The sequence below is a fragment of the Barbatula barbatula genome (genome assembly GCF_947034865.1).
Source record: "Barbatula barbatula genome assembly, chromosome: 19".
Taxonomy (NCBI): Eukaryota; Metazoa; Chordata; class Actinopteri; order Cypriniformes; family Nemacheilidae; genus Barbatula; species Barbatula barbatula.
In genome coordinates, this window is record NC_136782.1 from 16,835,787 (window position 1) to 16,847,083 (window position 11,297).

General features: G+C 39.2%; 1 protein-coding gene across 4 annotated transcripts in view; it reads left to right on the forward strand.

Annotated features, from left to right (window-relative positions):
* frya (furry homolog a) overlaps positions 1-10,997 on the forward strand; it is a 48,104-nt gene extending 37,107 nt beyond the window's left edge. The window contains exons 48-62 of one of the 4 annotated variants that reach the window (XM_079481199.1): positions 668-847; positions 1,760-1,930; positions 2,031-2,105; positions 2,187-2,357; positions 4,143-4,328; positions 4,483-4,626; positions 6,006-6,172; positions 6,263-6,503; positions 6,607-6,756; positions 6,904-7,002; positions 7,225-7,308; positions 8,680-8,697; positions 8,958-9,068; positions 9,438-9,637; positions 9,758-10,991. In XM_079481199.1, coding sequence (XP_079337325.1) covers positions 668-847; positions 1,760-1,930; positions 2,031-2,105; positions 2,187-2,357; positions 4,143-4,328; positions 4,483-4,626; positions 6,006-6,172; positions 6,263-6,503; positions 6,607-6,756; positions 6,904-7,002; positions 7,225-7,308; positions 8,680-8,697; positions 8,958-9,068; positions 9,438-9,637; positions 9,758-10,016 — 2,256 coding nt within the window. In that variant the 3' untranslated portion in view covers positions 10,017-10,991. Of the gene's footprint in view, positions 1-667; positions 848-1,759; positions 1,931-2,030; positions 2,106-2,186; positions 2,358-4,142; positions 4,329-4,482; positions 5,214-6,005; positions 6,173-6,262; positions 6,504-6,606; positions 6,757-6,903; positions 7,003-7,224; positions 7,309-8,679; positions 8,698-8,957; positions 9,069-9,437; positions 9,638-9,757 lie in introns of all 4 variants that reach the window. The other 3 variants (XR_013787998.1, XM_079481200.1, XM_079481201.1) reach the window with 3 other exon arrangements.
* Positions 10,998-11,297: the final 300 nt, after the last annotated feature.

Here is an 11,297-nt window from a genome sequence, read left to right on the forward strand (position 1 = left end):
TGAAAATTAAAATATAATAACCATTTTGTGGTCTATGAGAGCCATCTTCATTTGAAATCCTACAAAGTACCTCTTTTAAAATATAAAACCCTTAGACTGATCGTTTTCTGATGTCTGGATATAACGCTGGAATTGCTTTTTTCTGGAGCAAACTATGAAATGCTTATTCAATTTGAACACTCTATAGCATCTCACCAAATTTGTATTCTGGGCACTTAAATTAGTATCCTCGTTCACATTGATTCAATCCAGATCTCATCCAATATGAATTTCCTCATGACATAACAGTATTTCACTACGTTTCTCCCTTTAAAAATCTCTCCCCACATTATTGGTAACACCGTGACTTTTCCATCTCTCAACCCTTCCTCTGGAGAAAAATGCATGCAACCTTGCGCCAGGGATATAAATCAAGGGGCACACCCAGAAGCAGTCTATAAACAGTCAGTCCTATTGGCCGCTGTCCACATTACTGAGGCCTTCATAGCAGTGAGACGCTCTTCTGAACTACCGCTTCTCTCAGTGGACTCGTATGTTTGTCTTAGAAGAAGAAGAGACGGCTGCTGCCTGCTAGAATTGATTGACTGTGTGTAGCGCTTTGCTAATGAACTTTTTTAATGAATCCTTTGAGAAATAACTTGTGTCTGTTTTGTGTTCGCAACTTTAGACAGCACATTGGAAGGAAGCCTTGAACATATTAAAGTTGGTGGTTTCCCGGTCGGCTAGTCTGGTTTCGCCGTCGTCGCCGCAGAGCAACGTGTCCAACGTGGATGTCAGGCGTGTGTGGGACACCCCCTCCAAAGCCCTGCCCGGGAAGACCCTTGATTTCCACTTCGACATCTCCGAGGTAATAAATGCCCCCTCACACTGTACTGAGACTGGGTTATCTAGATTTTTTTTTTAATTACAACATAATTTCAGTCACAGGCTTTTAAATATTTCAAATAAAAAATTGTCTGAACTTTCTGACTGAGCAAGAGTGGGGAGGGTTGGTACACAGTGTCCCAAAATCAAACCACCAAATTCTGGCATTCTTTGTGGGTTTGTGTGCACTTTCCAAGGTGGAGTCATGTGTTTTTTTATCCTCCTCTGTTTCTCATTTTTTTCTTGCAGTTTTACTTTACAATTTGTTTTAAAAATACTGTGTTTCAAAGCAATCTCTAATGATTGTTGAAATTTTGATAATCAGGTTTTCTGTTTAAAACATGTGAGAGACACCCAGTCTCATCAAAGTGTGGGAACCAAACAGGGATCTATTTGTGTAACGCATGAATGCCAGGAAATGATGTCACTGTGTGGCTGTGGCGCTTTGCATCTGGGACAGCCCTTCCAGAACTTTAAAGCAGACTTCTTTGCCTTGTTGGACGTATTTGATCTGGGACGTATCTTTGACTTTCTTAGAGAGCATAAAACAATGTTCAAAACATGCTTGCTTTCATTCCAGCAGACAAGATCTGACAGAACATGAGGGCAGGTGAGTTCAACAAGGGAAGTCCTCGGATTCCCACAAGCTTTGCTTGGCTCCGTTTATTAGAGTTTCCTCTTCCAGAGCGCCACTACCAGAACAAAGCAACTCGGGCACATTTAGGAACAACTTCCAACTTTTCCAGCAGGGGCTGAATTGTTTGTGATACATTGAAGCAGATGCAATTCGACTTGACACCGAAGAGAGCCGCAAGAATAAACAGACCCTAAAGGGTTACAAGGTTAGAGCTTAAAATCCCTGGGGTTAAACGGTGCATTACATTGTGTGTTTCAGACGCCAGTGATTGGCCGGCGCTACGACGAGCTCCGTGGTTCCCCGAAGCAAGATGTAAAAAACGGAGGAGGGGTCGCCGTGACGTGCAGTATCTCCTCTACATCCTCTGGCTCTTACCAAAACAACTACGTGCTGGTGCCGGTCAGCTGGAAACGGCCACAGTCCTCACAGGTAAGCCACATATTGACAGACAAACTCTGACATTTTGACTTCTTTATAAGCCAACCATTAGGAACTCAATTGACAATATAGAATTTTTCTCCTCATTTAGAAAAGGACGCGTGAAAAGCTGGTGAATGTATTAACGTTGTGTGGTCAAGACGTTGGACTCTCCAAAAACCCTTCTGTAAGTTACATTGTAAGTTAGCTGTGGGATGATGTCTGGAGTGAAGTCATCACACTAAAATGCTCTTCACCACTCCTGCAGGTGATTTTCTCATCCTGTGGAGAACTGGACCTGATTGATCACCAGCCCAGTCTGGTGTCCTCTGAGGACGGCACACGAGACACGGAAAACATGGACGACACAACATCGGAGCAGCAGTTCCGTGTATTCAGAGACTTTGACTTCCTGGATGTAGAACTGGAAGATGGAGAGGTAGGAACAATTTTACTAAGTATGCAAAATAAAAAGTTTTGGTTGCAAACCTTTGACTACCAAATTAACTGAACTTTGTTTTGACTGCAGTTATGTATAACTTTGGGAAAGCTGATGACTAATGTCAAATGCGCTGTGCTTTTCTCCAACTTATTGCATTAGAAAAGCACTAAAACTGTTGCCCTGTTTGCACTGTTTGCACTATGCGACTGTAACTGAAATCTTTGTAATACATTCTCCTCTCCTTGTCTATGTCTGTGCCGTCAAGGAGATGCAGGTAAGCCCAGGTGTTGTGCTGTGTGCAGGAGAGTATGAAGATGTGGTGTTTTGTCACGGTTCACCGCATGTGTTGCAACTGTATTCTGTGCATGTTCACATTTCTGCTTAAGAATTATACTGAAAATGAACACAGTTACACTTTTTAGACCTTGCAGATTGAGACCGTGAGCAGTTAAATATAGTAAATGTACATTTAACGGCAGTATCAAAAATACAGTATAGATGTATAAAGAACTATACTTTATACATTAGCATGGCTGTTCCTCTCTAGTGATAATCCCGAAGGCTAACATTGGTTTGCTGACTAAGTATGCAATGCCATAAATGCTCTGTAGAGGGCAGATTCAGCCGTTCAAATAAATACTTGTGAATGTTGTAGATGAGGGTATTGTAGGGTTGATGAAAAAGGTCCAAGTTTTGTTTTTAAAGGGATTTTCACGCAAAATTCTGTCACCCACAAGTCATTCCAAGCCTGTATGACTTTCCTTCTGGGGAACACAAAAGAAGATCTCATTAGTGTCTATGTAACGGAAGTCAATGAGGGCTAATGTTGATTGGTTACCAATATTATTTCAAATATGATCTTTAGTTTTATGCGGAATAAAGAAAAGTAGTAAGGTTGAAATGACATGAGGGTAATTGTGGTGAATTATTTTTGGGTGAACTGTCCCTTATAAGCTGGCTGATAGGAAGGCATTATTTAAACTATGGAACTGGATCTGTGCAGGAATGTGAATGAGGATTTTTGACTGGGATTTCAAGACCCGTCATGGCTGCACAGTGATCATTTACTGTACCCAAAGAATTATTCTTTAGAAGTTGTGTTACTTTTTAGTTAAAGGGGTCATATGGCGCGAATACCTGTTTTTCTGTGTCTTTGGTGTGTTTTAAGTTGCCCACGCATGTATCAGACAGTTGAAGTGTCGGAACAAAAGATGCATTCATCTTAAAGCGAATGCTCACCCAGACCAGCCTGAAACGCCTCGTGTAACCACACCCCCACAAATCTACAACAGTTTGTGGTTTGATTCGACTAAGACGGTCCCAAATGTATACGCAAGTAAGGTGTACTATTGGTTTGGATCCTGATGTTCCAAATGTGGTGAGAGGTACATTTCCCTCACACACTTGCAGTATTCAACCCATCACTACGCAATGGTTAACTGGCCAATCATAGCACACCTCGCTTTTCAGAGCTTTTCATGTGTTTCAGAGAGGCTTGCAAAGAGAAGATACAAACATGCACGGTATATGGAAAAAAATCTTTTTTGAACCTTAAACCGTGTGTACACATTGCATTACATCTAATACGATAATATTAGTTTAAGCCGTGTCATATGACCCCTTTAATATACAGTATTATTGTGCTAATCCTTTATATACTGTATACTGAAATTTCTTGTTTTAACTAGCTCACATACTGAGTGATTCAGGAGCATGCTCTTTCTTTTGAGTCAGTTTTAAAATAAACTTGCATACTGAAAACTCCTGCACCTTCTCTGATAGGGTGAAACGGTGGACAGCTTCAACTGGGGTGCACGGAGACGTTCTATTGACAGTCTGGATCAGACTGAGCCTCAACCATTGGAGGAGGACAGCCAGCTGTCAGGAAGTTCACCCAGCCTGTTTCCAGTCATCCATGATGATTCTGATGAATCTTCTGAGGAGGAGCCCCTATCAGCATCACAGCTAGTAAGGTTCATTTTGCTTATTTTACATCAAATAGATGTTTAAAATTGGTTTCTGTAGGTTAAATCAACCCAATTATACATTCTCACACAACAAATACATTTTCCAGATATCATAAAGTTGAATAATGTTTTGAACACTCACCGTTTCATTTCAGAATGTCTGCCTGTCTCCCACTGAGGAATTAAACCCCACGGACTATCCGCCTGTCTTCTTAGACAACGCTCAAGCTGACCCAGTGCCTCTTTCCACCCCAACGCCAAGCTTTGAGATCTCACTACCCGAGGGTTCGACCCATCGGGTGAATAAGAGTTTCAAAATGGCTGACCTTTTGGGGCAGACTAATTCCTACTCATACCATGCATCTGTTCTGGAGTTCTTCCATTATCACGGCTGAAAAAAGAAGAATCCCCCTTTGCGCTTGCTTTATCTGGCTGCCTCTGCTTTTAGCTTTGATGAAATAGGTAGTAGTCGGCTGATAGTGTTTCGCTATTTTAGGCTTTTAAAAAGACATTCGATTCATTCGCCAAGTTGCATGGAATGGCATGCTCTTTAAAAACTACCCGCTTCTAAATGCAAACCGTCTCCACTTTCGTCTTTGAGGCCTTCCACAATCTCAAAGAGAGGCTTTGGATGAGCCACCTCGGCAATGTGTACGGGCTCCTCTTTGAGTTGTAGGGCTGTAACATCACTCACATGCTAAATGCTATAGATTCAAATAAAGAGATTGTGCCCATTGCCTGTGGCTGTATGAGACCAGATTTTGGTCGCCCAATTTTAGCATCTCAAAATTTTTGAATCTGAAATAAAATGTGAAAATGTAAACCAAACAAGCAAAAAGCACATAAAAGACAAGATTCTCAGCATGGAGAGTTTTAGTCTGGAAAGGTCAGTGGGTTTGTTGTGAATTTTTGTACTGTAGTCTATTTTAACAGTAATAATTGTAATTTGGTCACATTTTAGTATCGAGTATAAATTAGGCATTGTCTTGCAACCCATTTACACCTATTTACAACCGATTACATCCATGTACGTACATTTTCATTTAGTGGTTGACTGAAATTACGGATGTCGATATAACTATCTGTAGTCGATAGAGTATACGCAGTATGTGTACGCAAAATCGCTTATTTGTACACGATATACTTATGTTCACGAAAATGAAGAATGTATGTTAAACTAAGGGTAAAGTTACGAGCCGATACACAAAATAGCCAAACACTAGCTTAAGAAATTAATGTCTTCGTCTTATACCGAGACAATCAGCCACATAATCTAATTGTTTAAGAATAACATTAACAGATTCTAAAGAACACTTTGCTAGATGTAAACAACACCGGTCCAGGAGCACTTCCTGTTTTAGTTTTTAAACTACATTTACTACATTTCGTTACACTGTACTTGTATATGTGTAATGACAATAAAGTTGAATCTAATCTAATCTAAACATCACACAGGCGTTTTAACAAAATAGAACTAAAAAAAACAAAAAATCAAAATCTTGAACGAAAATGTTAAACTAAAAAATGAAAGTGCTTCCGGTCCAGTTGTTGCTTACGTCTTGTTAAATGGTGCATTGCCACCGTTTCCATAGTACAGCTAATATGTAATATATTTAAGTGGTGGTAAATACAGTACCATATACTAACCAAACTTTCTGTACTTCTCATTCGAAACTAGCCAGAGGAATCTGCTGAAGAAGATGAGTCAAGCCTCAATGAGAATGACATCTCGCTTTGCATTTACGAGCTTCCCTCCGACTTGACTTCTTCTGACATCATAACAGTGGACACACCCGAAATGGAAGAAAACAGCTTGGGGGACAGTGGGATCAACTGCGTACCCAGGTACTTACTTATCCATTTATAGATTTAAAACAAACTAAGTTTAAACCCACATAAATGTGGTAAGTCAAACCTTTCTCTAACTTTCTGCAGTGGGTTTGGAGAGGAGCACGGCCCTGTGACACAGCCGGACGAGGAGAGTGAAGAGCTGTCACTGGATTCTCGTTCCTCCCCTCCGCCATCTCCCTTTTTCTCTGCCATCTTGGCCGCTTTCCAGCCGACGGTGTGTGATGATGCCGAAGAGGCTTGGCGCAGTCACCTCAACCAGTTGGTGGCGGACTCGGATGGTTCCTGTGCTGTCTACACCTTCCAAGTCTTCTCCTCCCTCTTTCAGGTAACTTACAAAATAACTTCTCAACTAATCACAATCAAGAATTTAAAAATAACAAACAAAGGTCTTTGACAGTTTTAATATCAGTTTTGTGTCTGACCGCTAGAGTATACAGACCAGGTTCTGCACCTTGACCTGTGATGCTGCTGGTTACCTTGGCGATGGCCTTCGAGGAATAGGTGCCAAGTTTGTGAGGTCTTCCCAGATGCTGACATCATGCTCTGAATGTCCAACACTGTTTATGGATGCAGACACTGTGAGTTTAGTTTTTGTGATATTCACGCAGCCTTACATCAATACATTTTTCATCCTCAGTATTCTGTCGAATGTCTCCGTTTATATGTGATGGATTGCTCATTTAGATGCAGTAGTTACAAAATGTCTGTCTTATTGAATGTTTCAGATTGTGTCCTATGGGCTCTTGGAGAAGATGAAGTTTAGTGTATTAGAGCTGCAGGAATACCTGGAGACCTACAATAATAAAAAGGAGGCAGTCATATTGGTATGTCTAATTTATTTTTAGGTCAATGATGTAACACTTATTTACTGATCTAATACCTCATTTAAAATCATTACAATCATTAGATCCTTGTTATGGTGAACAAAAAATTGTAAAGGGGGTGTAACAGCACTGAACTTTCCCCACCCGACATTCTTTGATTCATTTATAGAAGGTTAATTTGATGCGACATCAAGATCTTATTGTTATGTTCTTGACCTCTAGTGGCTACGCAACTGCAGGGCAACCTTCCCCAAATGTGCTGGAGACGGAGTGATCACATACCAGCCTGCTAATACAGAGGACAAGGTACGACACCTGCCTTTCAACATCCATTATAATCTTAATATATGGAGCTTCAAATAACACTTAGAGTTCACTCACAAATGAAACATCTGTCATCATTTACTCACCCTCAAGTTGTTTACAAAGTTTATTGTTCTGCTGAACACAAAGAAAGATATTTGGCAAACAGTTCTGGGGCACTATTGACTTACATAGTCAGGTAATCAAACTACTATGGTGGTCAATGGTGCCCCAACTGTTTAATTTTCCAGACTCTTCAAAACATCATATTCTTTGTTCATTAGAACAAATAAAGTAATACAGGTTTGGAACAACCTGAGGCTAAATGATGACAGAAATGATTTTTGAGTGAACTATCCCTTTAAATCATCAATAGTTCATTGTGTCAGTATATCACGGAATTGGCATGGTATCTCATATTAATGTATTAATGTATCGATGTGTCTGCATCGCCTGCTGATGTAGTATGTCCCTTTTAATTGTCTTTGTTTCCTGAGATTTTTTTGTTGTTGATTGTTTTAATAGTAGTTTATTTAACCAAAAATACTTTTAGATTCCATTTCAATCTGTCTTTTATATTTCCTGCATTTCGATTGTTATGCGATAGCTCTGTGAGTGACATCCTTCTCTTTTCTATCTGCTCTTAATCTTGAGCTTTTCAGAAGCTATTACTGCACAACCTCCTGTTCTTATATTTGATGTGGTGGGCTTACCTGCTTAATAATAAAAAAACTTGTGTAAAAGGAAAATTCTGTATGACTTCTTTTCTTCTGCAGAACACAAAATAAGATATTTTGAAGAAAGTTGGTAACCGAACAGCACTGGCCCCCATTCACTTGTATTTTGCGGACACAAAACCAATGCAAGTCAATGGGGGCCAGTTAACCACATTCTTCAAAATGTCTTCTTTTGTGTTCTGCAGAAGGAAGAAAGTCATACAGGTTTAAAATGACAAGAGGGTGAGTCAATGATGACAGAATGTGGGTAAACTATCACTTTAAAGAAACAAAGAAACTTCTTTAAGACCGCTACACTACCCTAAGATCACTCTTACAAATAACAATTTCCTTAACAAGCAAAACAATTAGATAAAAGAAAGAATGAGAAATAGGATAATAAATGGACTCCACATATAGTCAGTCGGCCAGCAAGGACCCTTTGCAAATGTAAAAATAGGAGGAGGTACTTCTGACCTCTTGAGTTTGGCATATTTATCTGCTTCTCTGTTTACTTCTTGCTCATGCATGCCTCTGAAGATGGTGCCATCTTTCGGACATGCTTATTGCATGTGCCGCCGGGCTGCATGTTGTCACACTAAACTCAAAACTTTTCTTTTCACTTTCTTACCTCTGTCTTGAAATACCTGCTTTATAGCAAATGGAATCTCTTGCAGTAAGTTTGATCAAATACTTTTAACATATCTCTTGTTTCGTGTAGACATTAACAGAGCATTGCGTAATATTACAAAGCGTCTCAGTGTTTCTTTTAACACAGGCTTTGGATTTCTTTCATGAGAATAGTTTATTATCATGTTTGTACTGTATATTTGCTGATGATTTGTATAAATACATACTGCTGTATGATATACCGTATCTGCTTTGTAGAATGATAAATATCGCAGTGAGAAATGTATTTATTTGTCTTATTCACAGCAACTGGAGCTTTGTCAAAGACTCTACAAACTCCACTTTCAACTACTGCTGCTATTCCAGTCGTACTGTAAGCTGATTGGTCAGGTTCACACCATAAGCTCGGTCCCTGAGGTACGTGGATACCAGTCTCTCCTCATTTCATTTTACATTTTACATTAAACAAATTAAGTACCATAATACCTTTCCCTAACAAAATATGTACAAAAGTATTACATTTCTTGATATGTACACAGGTAATACCATGGTATATTTTTACATTCCATGCAGATAACATAGTATATGAATATTGTGGTATTATTTAATACCATGTACAATATATATATATATATATATATATATCACATGTACCATGATATTACCCTCTTGCACTGTCACTGTATCATGATACTGACCATTTGCCGTTTCTCTTAGTAAACTCTCAGGTAGGTATTCATGATTATCTCATACTGCATGTGTATTCATATTTGAATAACCTTACAGCTCCAGAACATGTCCAGTGAGCTGAATGACCTGAAGAGTAACCTGCAAGCAGCATCTGTGGCCGGTGAGCCAGCAGCCGAGTGTAAAGACTCCAATGCTGAGTCCACCTACAACTCCTCTGAAGCTGCTGTACAGGCTATTCTAGAGAGCCTGAGAAACAATGAATTGTCCAGAGCTATACATCACATACGCGAATGCAGGTAAAATTCTTACAGTGTTGTAAAATACATTATAATAATATTAATTTGAAAACACTACACCCTGTATTTTGTCATTTATTGTCTTTTCTTGGCACTTACCTGAGTATCTTGATATTTCAGGAAAATGTGGCCAAGTGACATCTTCGGCAGCAGCTCAGAAAACGAGATCCAGACTCTACTCAACATTTATTTCCGGCACCAGACTCTGGGTCAAACAGGCACCTTCGCCCTGGTTGGTTCCAAGCAAGACATGTCTGAGATATGCGGTCGACTCACCGAGCTCAACTGCGAGATTCGAGAGATGATCAGACGAGCGCAGGGCTATCTGGCCATCACCGCCTTTCTTCCGGACTCCAGCGTGACTGGCATCAGCCTTTGAGTTGAACCTTGGGAGATCAGCCAGGCAATGGCCTTTTTACCACCTCCCTCTTCTTCGGTCTAAAGACGCAGCTGTATTTATTGTTCTTCCCTAGCTCACACAATAAAAGGTCCTGCCTATCTTCTACACGATATAACTCATACCGCTTAAAGAATTGCAACAGGGGATGGACGGTAGAGTTGAATCAAAGACGCCATGGCTTTTTTGCACTACTGTGTAGCTACGGGGTTCTTTTCCAATTGGGGGTCCCTAATGCTGCAGGCATACCAAAGCTCTATGAATGACTCCTCCTGCTAACCGTCTACCATTATCAATGTCACGGGAAAATGTGCAATGCCTCACACAAAGTGAAATAATCATTCTTGGAGAGAATATTTAAAAATGTTCGTGCTCTCAGCTACTTGAACAGATCAATGAATGATACAGAAATATTATGTTCTTTTCTTATGTGTTTTGATTTAGATAAAGCTTGAAAGCCTTCGCTTATGTGGCTTTTTAAATGATAAGACAGTATACAGACCACATCCTTGTCTCAGTTTTTACACGTACCTGTACAAAATAAATGTCTTCAACATGATGCAACGCTACTGTCAGAGACCTGGATGCATAAACAGGAACTCCAGCACTTATTTATGGGGTTGTTTAATTTGACTGATGTCTTTCTACTGTTTAGTTGCTCGCAGAAGATTTATTTATATTCCTATCATGCTTTAAATGGTCTAGTTTTATAGGATATAATATGTCTATTTCTGTCATTTTGAATTGGCCAAGCATGCAAAGGTATGTACCATAAGAGAAAATAGAAATATTTATGGAATAAGAAGCTTTTTTTAACTGAAAGTTACATTTGTACATAGTGGGAGTATTGCTTATTCTTGTAAGATATTATTTTTATGGTTTTATTTTGCTGTCTGCTGTATGAAAGTGTGCATGCAATAAATAGATTAATAAATACTATTAATAAACATCTGTTTGACTGCGTGTTGTCTTTTGTACAGTAAGTTTTCATTATTATTTGTTCACAAGATTATGAAAGTACCATATGATTATAACAGATTTCTAGGATTCAGATTTTTGCTCTATGAGGTCCCTGGGTATCCTGTCTGTGGTGTTGGCACAAAATAAATTACATCTCAAACCTATATCAAAAATGATTTTTATATATATTACATAAGATAAATAAGGTTCTTTTTTTACAAATATCAAGGTACAAGGTTCCTGGAGACTAATGGTTCATTTGTGGTTACTATTGCTTTACTTTAAAAAAAAAGTATATTGTAG